Here is a 16,004-nt window from a genome sequence, read left to right as displayed (position 1 = left end):
TTAAAAGTTGGAGTATTGCTGGCAGCAGGTGGCCATGACGTTAGATACCCAACTAGGCACCAGGCCCTCTAGAGTGTTAGCATCGCTCCAAGGACACCATCTCCTTGCTGAAGTTAGGCCAGCTCTGGAAATAGAATATGTGGGGGTGGGGCCTGGTGTTCAGAAGCCATGATATGCTGATCGGTGGCTACAAGTGCATCCTGCTGTTCTACACCCAGGGCTCCCTGGGGCAGCATGAGGCATAGGAGTTCCAGATACAGGTTGCAAACTGGCTGTACTGGGGGCAATGGAGCTTAGTGGTTTGGGGCAACAGGACTTTAGGGGGAGTTGAATGAGTAAAGACTAATCAGTATAGATACTCTATTAATAGAGCAATGAGTATCTCTGAGACCCCTTTAGTTATTGGATTGTGGGTCATCCAGGAGACTGTGGGCAGGAAACTCAAAGCTAAAATTTTAGCCCTTGTTTCCACAGAGCTTTTTAAGGTGATATAATACTCTATAAATAAACATACCCTGTCTTCCTGGTGGGAATTACATTTCCAAAAATAATTTTTTAAGTTGAGGGCCTATCTGTAGTAGCCTGGAAAGGGCAAGTGCTTGGACAATACTGCTTTTGCTATTGGGTGGGGGGGTGGGGGGGGTAGGACTACCCTGTTACTTCTTCATATTTCTGCTGTGGGAGCCTGGGCTTCCTTGAGGACCACCACTGATGGGAGTTACAAAATACCTTTCAACAGATTGAGGCACTTAAAGAGGACTTAAGCTGCATGGTATTTCAGTCCATTTAGCAGAACACTTTGTGGTTCATTCTGTCAAGCAAGTGAAATGATAAACATTAAGCTAAAAGCTTATAATCAAGCTTCCATTTATAGAAGACTGTTCAGCTTGGGCACAGTGATTGTGAGTGCACCTCAAAGTCTATCTTAGACTTTTGTTCTTCAACAAAGACAGTTGTGCTTTCTGTGCCTCATCTTTCCATCTGTACGATGGGTAGGTCATTCTATCACACTAAGCTGTAGTGGGAACATATAAATACCATGGGAAGCTGTGTAATGCAGTTCAGGAAGCACTGGAATATGCAAGTTCATACTTGGGTGAATTGAGCAGGTTAATCCTCTGAGTGATAGTGATCTCATCTGTAAGTATAGTTCTTTTTCTTTTTCTTTTTCTTTTTCTTTTTCTTTTTTTTTTTGCCTACCCCTCCTGCCCCCCATCTACCCAATAATTCCCCTGGTTGGGGTAACTAAGTGAGAAAATACTGGGCATAGGGATCGAAATCTTGAATCTGTTAGGACTTTAGAGCTAAAAATAGCAATGGTAATCATTTTTCTACTCTATCATATTTTCCAAAGAAGAATAATTAAGGGAGTTAACCGAGGGCACAGGCTGTTTGACAGGTGTGGAGAATTATAGAAATGCTCAAATTTTTTTGAACGTTGTGATGCTTTAGTATAATAATAAAAGAATGTTGTCCGTCTTGCCCCTATGTGAGTAAGTAATGGATGATTCTCAAAGGGGTAGAGGTAGAGTATGTATAAGAATCATTAGAAGGGGGCTTTTCCAAATTACACATGTTTTCTGCTCCGTGGAAGGGGATGCCAGAATTAATGGGGGAAGGACCAGAAGTGGGTGGGGAGGGTGTAACTTTTTTCCTTTCAAAAACTTACAGGGGCACCTGAGTGGCTCAGTTGGTTAAGTGTCCCAACTCTTGATTTCAGCTCAGGTCACGATCTTGTGGTTCATGAGATTGAGCCCCGCATCAGACTCTACACTGACTGCACGGAGCCTGCTTGGGATTCTCTCTTTCCTCCTCCTTCTCTCTCTCTCAAAATAAATCAGCATTTTAAAAATACATCAAAGTAATAAAATCAAATAAACTATTATAGATATATGCTTAAGAAAAGTAAACTATGCAGAAGATTTTATTGTTTACAAGGAAAAGTAAATTTCCCATGTAGATTCCAACCTTGGCAGTAATTACTGTTAAGCTTCTTTTTTTTTTTTTATTGTTACTGTTAAGTTTCTTATGTGTCATTCTAGAAATGTTGTATGTAAATATATAAGTATATTTATGTATATAAGTGGAAGGGTCTATACTGTTCTGTACGCTTTGTTTTTTGGTTTTATTTAGTATCAACACATGTAAAGCTATTTATTTAAAGACCTACATAGTGGGGCGCCTGGGTGGCGCAGTCGGTTAAGCGTCCGACTTCAGCCAGGTCACGATCTCGCGGTCTGTGAGTTCGAGCCCTGCGTCAGGCTCTGGGCTGATGGCTCAGAGCCTGGAGCCTGCTTCCGATTCTGTGTCTCCCTCTCTCTCTGCCCCTCCCCCGTTCGTGCTCTCTCTCTCTCTCTCTGTCCCAAAAATAAATAAAAGTTGAAAAAAAAATTTTTTTTTTTTAAAATAAAAATAAAGACCTACATAGTATTACAAATAAAGATGTACCCATAGGTAGCTAACAGTTCCTAGTTGATAGATTTTTACAATTTCAAGTTTTCTGCTTTTGTAACAGTGCAACTGTAAACATCCTGGTATGTCCTCAGTACAGCCCAGGTGTACCTCTTGGATAAATTTCTAAACATGAAATTATTGAAAGGTGTGTGTGTGTTTTAGATTTTGAGAGATTGAATTTATTTACATCAAGTGTACGGATATAGAAAAGCTCCCCTGGTATTTATAAAAAACATTCCCTCTAAAGCAGAGTAAAACTTGGTTTGACTCTAACAAAACATGTTTACTTTCTTTTTTCCACTTGAAGCCTGTGCCTACTGCACTGGCTCAAGTAGACAGAGAAAAAATCTATCAGTGGATCAATGAGCTGTCCAGTCCTGAGACAAGGGAAAATGCTTTGCTGGAGCTGAGTAAGAAGCGAGAATCTGTTCCTGACCTTGCACCCATGCTGTGGCATTCATTTGGTACTATTGCAGCACTTTTACAGGTGGGTACATACCAGTGAGTTGCAGGTCATTCCTGTTTATCATGCTTCTCTCTCTCTGTCTGCTCAAATGATTTCGAAGACTTTGGTAGAATAGTTCTTTAAATGTTAGCAGTTGTAAGAATCTGTTTTAGAAAAGTCTAAGGTGCTTGTTAAAATGCAGATTCTTGGGTCTTACCCAAAAGATTTATTTGGTCTCAGATTAAAAATCTTTTTTTAGAAAGCACCTGCCCTGCCCTCAGGTGATTCTGATGTAGGTAGTCTGAGAACTACACTTTGAAAAACACAGCTTTAGGAACACCACAAGACACTTCTACATGACAGAAGAAAAAAGGTAGAAAGTAAAGTATAAGAACTGCAGGGTATATTCTGGCAAAAGGAAATATTAAGATAAAGATATGATAGCTATAGGATTAGAGGTAGGTACACTAGTACATTAAAGGGTAAGTAACCAAAATTTGGTTCTGACTGTAATGATCATTGGTGGGAAATAAATTGATATGGTATAATCTTACAATACCAAGATAATGGAATAATCATCCTTTAAAGTATTGTCCAAAATTCCTAATAATTAGATTAATTTTTCAAGCCTGTTAAGTAAATTTGCATTCATTTCCTATATCATGTAACCAAGAAACTAATCTTTCCTTTTTTTAATGTATAATTAACATACATACAGTGTTATATTAGTTTCGGGTATACAGTATTACAATTCAGTGATTCAACAATTCTGTACAGTACTCATTGCTTATCACAATAAGTGTATTCTTTTTTTTTTTTTTTAATGTTTATTCATTTTTGAGAGAGACAGATTGCAAGCAGGGGAGGGGCAGAGAGAGAGAGACACACACAGAATTCCAAGCAGGCTCCAGGCTCCGAACTGTCAGCACAGAGCCAAACGTGGAACTCGAACTCACAAACCACAAGATGTCATGACTTGAGCCAAAGTCAGATGCTCAACCAATTGAGCCACCAGGTGCCCCACAATAAGCGTGTTCTTAATCCCCAAAACTAATCTTTCTTTCAGGGACTTTTCCTATAAAAGTTTTACAATTAAAAAAAAAAAGGAATTGTATACAGCATATCATCACCTTTTGACAGAGTACATATGTTCACTGCTGTTTGAACATATCTCCATGTGTATACCCACGTTCTTTTTTTTTTTTTTTTTTAACGTTTATTTATTACTGAGAGACAGACACAGAGCATGAGCAGGGGAGGGGTAGAGAGAGGGGGAGACATAGAATCTGAAGTAGGCTCCAGGCTCAGAGTTGTCAGCCCAGAGCCTGATGCGGGGCTCGAACTCACAAACTGCTAGATCATGACCCGAGCTGAAGTTGGTCGATTAACCAACTGAGCCACCCAGGTGCCCATCCCACGTTCTTATCTCTCCCTTTTTGCAGTTGCTACCTGACCAAATTTAGACTTCTTAATGAGTCACTGTGGTTGATCTACTGACACTTGGTATCTGGCCAGTTATCACTATAACTTAAAGCAGGGTACTGACAAAATGGAGGATTATAAATATAAGAGCCCCTCAAGTGAAGGCCTCAACAGATGCTGGATATAAAGAGGGAAGTGTAGGTGACCACAGTTGCCTCCAGACAAATCTTCTAGAAACCTATGTAGAAATTTCTCATAGTCTCAGGTATCTTTGGGATGAAAAGATAGCATTGTTTATTTCTGCTCCCACTTTGATAGTTCAGTTCTTACAGGATATGTGGAATCAAAAGTTGTGGGAGTTTTGGGGAGCCTGGGTGGCTCAGTCGGTTAAGTGTCCGACTTCGGCTCAGGTCATGATATCACAGTTCGTGAGTTCGAGCCCTGCATCGGGCTCTGTGCTGGCAGCTGAGAGCCTGGAGCCTGCTTTGGATTCTGTGTCTCCCTCTCTGTCTGCCCCTTTCCCGCTCACACTCTGTCTCTCAAAAATAAATAAATGTTAAAAAAAAATTTTTTTTTAAGTTGTGGGAGTTTTTAGGGTTTTTGCTTTCATACCATGGGAATTCATTTTGTAATAATTCTTTATTCATCTGCTGCTGGTTTCCATTTTTTAGGAAATTGTAAATATTTATCCATCCATCAACCCACCCACCTTGACAGCACACCAATCTAACAGAGTTTGCAATGCTCTGGCATTACTGCAATGTGTGGCATCACACCCGGAAACCAGGTCAGTCCTTTGATGCGTCTGTTGATGGAGGTTGTATTGAATATGGTCTTTTTATGAATGAGAGGAAGAGGCATGCAGTGGGGTGCATGTGTGTGGGTGTGGATCTCCAGGATTCTCATTTGCTTTGCTTTTCCTGAAGAATTTCTGGTCTCTAATTCACCAAGTTTTCATGTAGTAACAGCATAGTATTGTTTAACATGTTCTTTTATAATTTTTTTTTTTTGCCTTTTTAAAATTGCAGTAAAGTATACATAACATAAGCTTACCATTTCAACTATTTATAAGCATAGAGTTGAGTAATAAGAATACCTTTATAATATGCAACCACCACCACCATCCATCTCCATTACTTTTTTCATCTTGTAAAACTGAAACTTTTCCCATTAAGCCATAACTCCCCATTCCCATAGCCTCTGGGAACCATCTTTCTACTTTCTGTCTGTATGATTTTGACTACTCTGAGTATCTCATTTAAGTGGAATCATTCAGTATTAGTCTTTTTGTAATTGGCTTACTTCATTTAGCATAACGTCTACATTGTAGTATATGTCAGAATTTTCTTCCTTTTTAAGGCTGAATAATAATCCGTTGTCTCATTTACTTTTTACTCATTTATAACACTGAACTTTAAAGGAATGGCATTCACGGGGCGCCTGGTAGAGCATGTGGCTCTTGATCTCAGGGTCGTAAGTTTGAACCCCACGTTAGAGGTAAAGTTTATTTAAAAATAAAATAGGGGCGCCTGGGTGGCTTAGTCTGTTGAGTGTCCAACTCTTGATTTCGGCTAAGGTCATGATCCCAAGGTTGTGGGATCAAGCCCCACATCAGGCTCTGTGCTGAGTGTGGAGCCTGCTTAAGATTCTCTCTCCCACTGCCCCTCACCCCCACTCGAGTGCATGCACTCTCTCTCTCTCTCTCTCTCTCTCTCGCTCGCTCTCTCGCTCTCTCTCTCTCTCTCTCTCTCTCAAATAAAAAAATAAAAATAAAGGAGTGGCGTTCACATCTCAAGAAAAGTCAGGTATGTAGATACTTCTCCCCCCTTAACCCATGGTAGACATCACTGTGCCATATATGAGGCACAGTGCATGGCATTTAGCAGGAGTTCAGTAAATATTTGAACCCAGCATTTTTCCCCACTGAACCTAGATTTGGCTTCAGAATCTTTCTTAACCAAGGATTCTAGGCAGCCTTGTAAAAGATTAGAATTGGCATGCAAGTTGGCCTGCTACATCTGACAGGAAAAGGAAAATCCTGTTCAGATATCTGCTTTGTGACTTTTATGGCTCTGAGGCACTTAATGACATCTTATTGAAGTCTTTCCTCTTTTTCTCAAGTTTCCTTATGAAATCTGAGTGCTAGGTTGACACTGACATTTTAGAGCTCTAGATAAGTTACAATGAAAGTTATTTTTAAGCACTTAAGAAAAATGCAAGAGTACTGTGTTAAAATTTTAGAGTGTTTGCTCTCCCATAAGGTGTAACTATAAATAATATAAAGTAATGGATTGGTTCCACGTTAGTTGCCTGACATATTAGCTTCAGATTACAATGTTTTTAGAATATCTAGTGTATCTGAAATGCTCTAACAAAAAAAAGAACAGTGTGCATTTAAACATAGCAGATAAACCTGATAATGGCTCCTTTGTTTTCCTGTCTCGGTTTCTAAGGTTTTGTGTGACTGTACCTGTGAATAGGAAGGCATCTAGGAGAATTTCTCGGGCACTTAATAGCATTTTATGACCTACTTTTTTATATCTGCAATTGGATATTTTATCAGTTTTTCAGGTACTTGATACTGGTTACAGGGAAAATGGTGTATTCTCTTAACCATTGATCTAGACTAGGTTTTTTTTTTTAACCTTGACATTGCCATTTTGAGCTAGGTTTTGTGGTGGGAGGAGGGGAGTGAAAGGGGGCTGTCCTGTGCTCTGTTGGATGTTTGGCAGCATCCCTGGCCTCTGCCCACTGAATGCCACTACCACCCCCCTCAGTTGTGACAACCAAAATTATCTCCAGACATTGCCGCATGTGCGCTGGTGGGCAAAATCATCCCAACTGAGAACCATTGGTCTAGACTAATGACCGTTGACCCTTTTCTAGAGGTTTCTTGGTTAGGCAATGTTATAGACCTTACAGAATGAACTGCCTGGAAATTGAATGTTCACAATCCTTAGAAATTGAGTCTGGGCTCTGAATGTGATTATCTTTTTCTTTCAGGTCAGCATTTCTTGCAGCACACATCCCACTTTTTTTGTACCCCTTTTTGCACACTGTCAGCAAAACGCGTCCCTTTGAGTATCTTCGGCTAACCAGTCTTGGAGTTATTGGTAAGTTATTAGGGTTGTCTTACAAGCCTGAAATACTCATTCATAATAGCGATCTTAACTTCGGTGTTTTGTTTTGTCTTTTATAACTTTTGTTCACCAGTTGTTTGTTTTTTGTCTTTGAGGTTGAGTCTGTTTTCACTAATAAATGAGGATATAATAACAAATAATAATAAATATTTGTTAAATAATAAGTAAATAAGTTATATAATGGTTCTTATCAAGTACGATTCTGTGTGTTGTTAATAAGGGTATGAAGCCCAACATTTGGGATTAAATTTAGCATATATGTAGAAAGATTTATTGGAATTGTAGGGAGAGTAAAGAACAAGAACTGCAGTCAACAAAGAGTATTATTACAGGGATAAGAATTTGAGCTGGTGTTGTGTTTTGTTTGTTTCTCTTTTCTAACTTTTGAGCTGTTCTCCCATAACTGCAGATGTTTGTCTTCTCCTTCACCTAGTTGAATTTTTGCATGCTACAGTTAATGTTTCCACATATATTTACTATGGGAGATGTGTCTAAAATATGTTTTGCTCAGGAAAATAATACATTAGCTGTTTCAGATCTCAGACTCCCAGATAATAAAGAACTGTCTTTGGATTTGTGAAAAGTAAATACATTCAAGGTTTCTTTCCAGGGGTGCCTGGCTGGTTCAGTCGGTAAAGCATGCAACTCTTGATCTTAGGGTCGTGAGTTCAATCCCCATGCCCCACGTTGGGCATGGAGCCTACTAAAAAAAGAAGAAGAAAATGATTTCTTTCCAAACTCACCCTTCAGTATCTTTTTCTCATAGTTTTTGCTCATGTACTGACCAAACAGTAAGAACATTGATTTTTTTAATAAACTTTTTTGTTTTAAGTTTATTTATTTATTTTGAGGAGGGGAGGGGCAGAGGGAGTGAGAGACAACCCCAAGCATGCTCCACACTGGTAGCACAGAACCCAATGAGGGGCTTGAACTCATGAAACCGAGAGTCAGACACTTAACTGACTGAGCCACCCAGGCGCCCCAGTAAGAACATTGGTTGTACAGACTTTGTTTTGTTTGTTACTGTTTTTATCTTCAATTTGTGTTCATATCCCTACAATTATAAACCATGGAACAGGAAGTATACTTCAAAAGTTTGGTACTTTTAAGGCACCTGGGTGGCTCAGTTGGTTAAGCATCCAACTTTGGCTCAGGTCATGATCTCATGGTTCCTAAGTTCGAGCCTGCACATCAGGCTCTGCACTGACAGTGCGGAGCCTGCTTGGGATTCTTTCTCTCCCCCCCTCTCTCTCTGCCCCTCCCCAACTCATGCTTTCTCTCTTTGTCTCTCAAATAAATAAACTTTAAGATAAAAAACAAAAAGTTTGGTACTTCTGAGACATATTTCTCAGAGACATTTTATTGTACATTTAAGGAGTAGCTGTTAATCTCATATACAAGTGAATGTTACTCTTTTTTACATCCCCTCTCAAGTGGTACTCTAATTAGAAACTTTTTCCCCCAATATATTGTTTTCTACTTTTAAGTTACAAAAATTTCCCATGGAGGATTTAAAACATGAACAAGGTACCAGCCAAAAGAAAACATTTATATCCTTAATTCTGATTTAAATTACACCCTACTTCTGCTGGTTTTTAAACCACTACAGTTAGATGATGCATTTGGGATCTTGGGATAAACTTAACTGTAGGGAGATTAAAAAAAAAAAAAAAATAGACAGTATAAAGCTAGTTGTTTGCCCTTGCATATATTTTCTGAAACTTAATTTCTCCAAGTCAGTTGAGAGTGCAAGCAGAAGGTAAATGTTGGGCCTAGACTTTTTGCTTACAGTTCAAAGGTTATCACAAAAGTTTGAATATAAATGAAATGATACATGAAAAATTAGAAAATACTTGAAAGTGAATAAAATAAAAACAGCATATCAAAGCTTACAGGGTGCAGCTAAAGCAGGGCTTACAGGGAAATTTGTAGCATAAAATGCTAATACTAGAAAGGAGGAAAGGTCTTCAATGTTCAAACCTTTCCACTTTAAGAAAATAGAAAAAGGAGCAAATTAAGCTAAATTGAACAGAAGGAAGGAAATAATAAAGAACAGACATCATTGAAAATGAGAACAGGAAAAGGATAGATAAAATCAATGAAACCAAAAGCTGACTTTTTTTGAGATATAATTGACTCATAACAAACATTGTGTTAGTTTTAAATGTACAGCATAACAATTTGATACATGTATATATTGCAGAATGATTACCACAATAAGTTAAAATCCATCACCACACACAGTTATAAAAATTTTTCTCGTGAGGAGAACCTTTAAGATCTCTCTTAACAACTTTGAAATATGCAATACGATATTGTTATTGTAGTCATTGCACGTTGCAGTCCCAGTACTTATAATTGGAGGTTTGTACCTTTTGACCACCTTCACCTATTTAACCCACCCCCAATTTTTTACTGAAAAAAATTCAGTGGAATTAATAAACCTGTAACTGGATAGACTGGGAGAAAAAGAGAAAACACAAATTATAAGTACCAGGAATGAAAGGGTGTATGTTACAACAGACCATAGACACTAAAAGAATAATGAGAGAATACTGCTAATAACTCTGTGCCCATAAATTTGATAACTTAGGTGAAATGGCCAAATTTTATGAAACTTTTCCAGAATATAGAAGGCTTCTAAATTCTTAGTAAGGCCAGCATTACTCTGATAATAAACCAGAAAAAAAACATTGTAAGAAAACTTTAGGCCAGTAGCCCTCAAGAACATAGATGAAGAAATTCTCAACAAAATGTTAACAAAGCAAGTCCAACAATATATAAAAAGGATCATCATGACCAAGTGGGTTTATCCCAGGAGTGCATGATGGTTTAACTTTCAAAAATCAGTCAATATAGGGGTGCTTGGCTGGCTCAGTTGGTAGAGCATGCAACTCTTGATCTCAGGGTTGTGAGTTCAAGTCCCACATTGGGTGTAGAGATCACTTAAAAAGAGAATCTTAGGGACACCTGGGTGGCTCGGTTGAGCATCAATCAGAGTCTTGATTTCAGCTTAGGTCATATCCCAGGGTAGTGGGGTTGAGCCCCACGTGGGGCTCCGCACTAAGCTTGGGGTCTGCTTGGGATTCTCTCTCTCTCCCCCTCTGCCCCCTCCCCTGCTCACATGTGCTGTTGCTTTTTCTCTCATAAATAAATAAACAAATATTTTTTAAAGAACGGTCGATATAATTGACCATATCAACAGACTAAAGAAGAAATATTGGTTGTTTCTTTCATTAAAAAAAAAAAAAATAGCGGACAGAATTCAGCCTCCCTTTATGATAAAAATGCCAGCAAAGTAGAAATGGAGAGAACTTTCTCAACCTGATAAAGTTTAAAAAAAGAATCCTACAATTAAGATCATAGTTAATATGAAAAACCAGGCATTGTCCCCTAAGATTGAGAACAAGGCAAGGATGTTCATTCTCACCACTCCTATTCAGTATCATTCTGGAAATCCTACCTGGTGCAATAAGGCAAGAGAAAAGAATAAAGGGCATACAAATTAGAAAGAAAAAAGTAAGACTGTTTATTCACAGATAACAAGGTTAACTACATAGAAAAATCTTGAAGAACCTACCCAAACAAAGCTATTAGAACTAGTGAATTTAGCAAGGTTGCAGGATATGAGGTCAGTATTCGAAAATGAATCATTTTATGTGGTAGAAACGGTCAAATTGAAATTTTAAAAACCTACCATTTATAATAGCACCAAAACATGAAAAATTTGGGTGTAAGTCTTACAGAATGTGCAAGATCTGTAGGTAAAAAACTACAAAACAATGATGAAATCAAAGAAGTCCTAAATAAATGCAGAGATATACCATGTTCATTGATAGGTATATAAATGATTCAATGTTGTTGAGGTGTGAGTTCTCCCCAAACTGATGTATGTGGACTTAGAGCAATTACAACAAAATCCCAGCAGGATTTTTTTTTAATATAGAAACGACAAGCTGTTTCTGAAATTTATATGGAAAGGCAAATGAGCTAGAATATGCAGATTTTAAAAAGAAGGACAAAGTTGGAAGGCCTGCACTACCTGATTTCAAGATCTACTGGAAAACTGTGGTTGTAAAGACAGTGTGGTATTGGAGAAAAGCTAGGCTTGTAAATCAATGGAGCAAAATGGGGAGTCTAGAAATTGACCCATGCAGATATGGTTAATTGATTTTTGCAAAGGTGCAAAGATAATTTCATGAACAAAGGATAATAGTCTTTTTAATAAATGGTGGTAGGACAATTAAGATATCCATATGTAAAACCATGAAGCACAATCTATACCTTGTACTCTATGTAAAAATTAATTCAGAATGGATTTTAAACCTACGTGTAAAGTGAAAATTAAATAGCAATTTGATATCTGCTATAGGCCACATTAGTAAATTCTTCTATGTGCTGTTTGGTATGGGGTTTAGAGATTGTAGCATTTGTAGATTGCCAGTTCTTATTTTAAGTAAATGATATTCCTTTCTAATCGAAAGTGATTAAGTTATTATAGATCTAATTAACTGAGGCCTTTCATACAAAAACTGGTTGATGCGTTGGACAGCTCAGGGACCAGTCATTTGTTTAATGAGGCTCTGCTTCCCTATGTACAGAATAGAGAAGATATCCCTGAACTGTGTCTGTTACCTGGTCCGTGGTGTCAGTTTAGAACTCAACAGAATTTAATTGGGATGAATTTCAAAAATCATTTGTTCCGACTCTTTTTTTTATAGATAAAGAAACAGAGACCTATAAAGAGAGGGTAACTCTACCAAACTTTGGTAAACAAGTTGCGGGACTAGGATTAAAGTTCAGGTGTGTGTGTGTTTCTGGTTTGGGTACACCCTTCCATGATTGTGCTCTTTGGGGAAAGAGTAACAATTAAGTAACCAAGAAGTAATGTTTGTTTATGTCCAATGTGAAATAGGATTCAAATTGACACCATTTCTTTGCTACCTGGGGATATCCTTTAGTACTGATACAGAACTCTTCTCTCCTCCCTAAAATAAATAGAAAGTAGATGGTGATGTCATTGTGTAGCCAAGAATGATAGAAAAATGATTTAGATGGCTGAACTGCTGCTCACTATGTGATGGACCAAACCTGGTACCTGATCTTTCAGATGCTGACTGGTAACAGTCAACCTCTGCTTTCTCTTCCCCCCCCCCCTTTTTTTTTTTTTTTTGTTTTTGTTTTTGTTTTTGTTTTTGTTTAAACATCAGTATGAATCTGATTCTCTGACGTGAATGAACCACAATGTATCTTCTCTCTGTTATTTAAGTTCCACAACTAGTTGAATGAACACTCATTCCAAAGTTAATTTTAATTAAAAACATTCACTCTGAAATAATTTTGTCCATATTTTCTTTAGGGGCCCTAGTGAAAACAGATGAGCAGGAAGTAATCAACTTTTTATTGACAACAGAAATCATCCCTTTGTGTTTGCGCATTATGGAATCTGGAAGTGAACTTTCTAAAACGGTATGTGCTTTTCAACTTAGATTTTATATTTTGTTGGCTCTTGGACTACTTTATGGTTCTGGGATCATTTTCTGCCTCCCTTCAGGCTTTTTGAAACTTACATGAATATATTTTCTCTCTTGGATAAAAATTGTTATAAAATGATCATTTAAAAATCCAGACCTGGGGCACCTGGGTGGCTCAGCCAATTGAGCATCAGACTCTTGATTTCAGCTCAGGTCATGATCCCAGGGTCATGGGATCAAGCTCCCAAGTTGGGCTCCATGCTCAGCGTGGAGCCTGTTTAGGATTCTCTCTCTCTTTCTCTCTCCCTCTCTCCCTCTCTCCCTCTGCCCCTCTCCCCAACTTGCTCTCTTGTGTGCGTGCACTCTCTCAAAAAAAAAAAAAAAACAACAAAACAAACAAAAAAACCCATATATACATACGTATATATATATATATGTAAATATATATATACGTATATGTATGTATTTTTTTTTTTTTTTATCAAGCCCTTCAGAAGAATATAAAGTTAAACACTAAATTTTTCAGTTTTCTCTGAACCCACTTCTCACCACAAATGTATATAATTCCAGGGGCACCTGGGTGGCTCGGTCAGTTAAGCATTCGGCTTCAGTTCAGGTCATGATCTTGTGGCTCATGAGTGAGCTGTGCTCGGAGCCTGGAACCTGCTTCGGATTCTGTGTCTCCATCTCTCTCTGCCCCTCCCCACCCCTCAAAAATAAATAAACATAAAAAAAATTTTTTTTAAATGTATATTCCAGACATTTTTTTACGCATACTGAAGTGTATATATGCCTTGGGCTTTTGCTTACTTTGCACTTTAACTATGAATGACAGCCCCCGATTGGGTATAAAATTCTTATCTCTCCCTATCAGAAGTATGTTGCCATAGCCCTGTTGTCTTCTGATATTGAACGTACAGTGAAATCTTGAGCCAGCAGTGTAAGTTAATCCTTTTGTTGGTGAACTTGCCTTTTCTGTGTGGATGTATATAAGCTTCTTTTATTATTTTTAACTTCATTTGATGATTTTGTATCAATTTTTTTTCTGGAAGAACATACTCCTCGTGTTTCTTGTTTTTATATAGTTTTCTCCTTAAGTTGTTCTAGTCTTTTCCCTCAGCAATATCATTTATGCCTTTCACATCTATTCTTCTTTCCCTTTAATAATGTACTACTTTTTTTTTTTAATTTTTTTTTTAACGTTTATTTATTTTTGAGACAGAGAGAGACAGAGCATGAACGGGGGAGGGTCAGAGAGAGGGAGACACAGAATCCGAAACAGGCTCCAGGCTCTGAGCTGTCAGCACAGAGCCCGACGCGGGGCTTGAACTCACAGACCGCGAGATCATGACCTGAGCCGAAGTCGGCCGCTTAACCAACTGAGCCACCCAGGCACCCCAATAATGTACTACTTTTTAAATTTCATGTCATGTGATTTTTCTCAAGGCTACTTGTCCATGTTGCTATTTTTAGCAACATCAAACCTCAGCTCCTAAAGTATGCTTAGTCACATCGAATTAATTTAATTCAATGAATATTTTATTGCTGGGTTGGATGCAAGCAGATGTAATGGTTTTAAATTTTTTTTATTTTAAACATGCAACACAGGGGCGCTTGGCTGGCTCAGTTGGAAGAGCATGCAGCTCTTGATCTCAGGGTCATGGGTTTGGACCCCACATTGTGGGTAGAGATTACTTTAAAAAATAAGTAAATAGGACGCCTGCATGGCTCAGTCATTAAACATCTGATTTAGGCTCATGTCATGGTCTCAACAATTGTGAGTTTGAGCCCCGAGTCAGGCTCTGTGCTGAAGGCATGGAGCCTACTTGGGATTCTCTCTCTCCCTCTCTTTCTGCCTTTCCCTTTTGTGTGCACTCTCTTTCTCGCTCTCTCTCAAAATAAACTTTTTTTTAAGAAGTAGTAGGAAAAGTTTTACTTACCTCATTTAGAAGAGATAAGGCACAGCTAAATTTCTAAATTCCTCTTGGCCCATGGAAAAAAGAAAACTAGGTTTTCAAACTAGGTTTGGATCTCAACTCTACAACTTAGTGGCTTTGTCACTTGGGACCTTAACCTGACAAGTTATTGATTAGCCGTTATGCCTGGCACATAGTACATGTTAAATAACTGGAAAAGTATCTGCATTTTTTAAAATTTGTTTATTTTGAGAGAGAGAGGGTGTGCGTGAGCAGGGGAGGGGCAGAGAGAGGGAGAGAGAGGATCCTAAGCAGGCTCTGCACTGCCAGTGCAGAGCCCGATACAGGGCTCAAACTCACAAATTGTGAGATCATGACCTTGGCCCAAACCAAGAGTTCAGATACTTAACTGACTGAGCCACTCAGGTGCCCCCATATGTCTATATTTTTAAGAAATTGTTAGTTACCCAGACCTGCCCTTTTATATAAAATGTGAATAACAGTAGGACCTACCTCACAGGTTTATTGTGAAAATAAGACGAGGCACTTTATGCCTATAGGAAAAACTCGGGCACATAGTATTCAATATGGTAATGTTTATTATGAATCTTTTTTAACCATGCCTATCTTGGGGAGTAAGTTGTACATAATGTCAGGGTCTCTGCTTAATTTTCTGATTCACAATTATTCCCAGGAGATGAATCAACATTTGGAAGACAAATCTGAGCAACGTTTTAGACTCTTTAATTTTGTTTTACTCCAGGTTGCCACATTCATCCTCCAGAAGATCCTTTTAGATGACACAGGTTTGGCATATATATGTCAGACATATGAGCGTTTCTCCCACGTTGCCATGATTTTGGTGAGTTCTTTCATCTATCTCTATCCCCCTTACGGTTACTTCTGATTACACAGCTTAGTCCCTTTTGCAGTTGACACTGAACAGCATCCTGGAACCTTATATAATGATTCTTGAAATATCTGATCTCTGATGTCAACTAGAATTATTTTGTATTTTGTGTGTTTTTTCCTACCCCACACCATTTTGGGGGAAAATAGGGTAAGATGGTCCTGCAGCTATCCAAAGAGCCTTCTGCCCGTCTGCTGAAGCATGTAGTGAGATGTTACCTTCGACTCTCAGATAATCCCAGGT

At 38.3% G+C, this 16,004-nt stretch overlaps 1 protein-coding gene across 7 annotated transcripts in view; it reads left to right on the top strand.

Moving 5' to 3' along the window:
- Positions 1–16,004, top strand: part of CNOT9 (CCR4-NOT transcription complex subunit 9) — a 35,867-nt gene that overhangs the window by 9,328 nt on the left and 10,535 nt on the right. For 6 of the 7 annotated variants that reach the window (XM_047873516.1, XM_047873515.1, XM_047873519.1 and 3 more), the window contains exons 2-7: positions 2,762–2,941; positions 4,993–5,108; positions 7,325–7,434; positions 12,821–12,930; positions 15,615–15,713; positions 15,911–16,002. In XM_047873516.1, the coding sequence (XP_047729472.1) occupies positions 2,762–2,941; positions 4,993–5,108; positions 7,325–7,434; positions 12,821–12,930; positions 15,615–15,713; positions 15,911–16,002 (707 nt within the window). Of the gene's footprint in view, positions 1–2,761; positions 2,942–4,992; positions 5,109–7,324; positions 7,435–12,182; positions 12,402–12,820; positions 12,931–15,614; positions 15,714–15,910; positions 16,003–16,004 lie in introns of those variants that run through there. The other variant, XM_047873520.1, reaches the window with a different exon arrangement.

The sequence above is a fragment of the Prionailurus viverrinus genome, chromosome C1 (assembly GCF_022837055.1).
Source record: "Prionailurus viverrinus isolate Anna chromosome C1, UM_Priviv_1.0, whole genome shotgun sequence".
NCBI classification, from domain to species: domain Eukaryota; kingdom Metazoa; phylum Chordata; class Mammalia; order Carnivora; family Felidae; genus Prionailurus; species Prionailurus viverrinus.
This window is presented reverse-complemented; position numbering and strand designations above follow the sequence as displayed.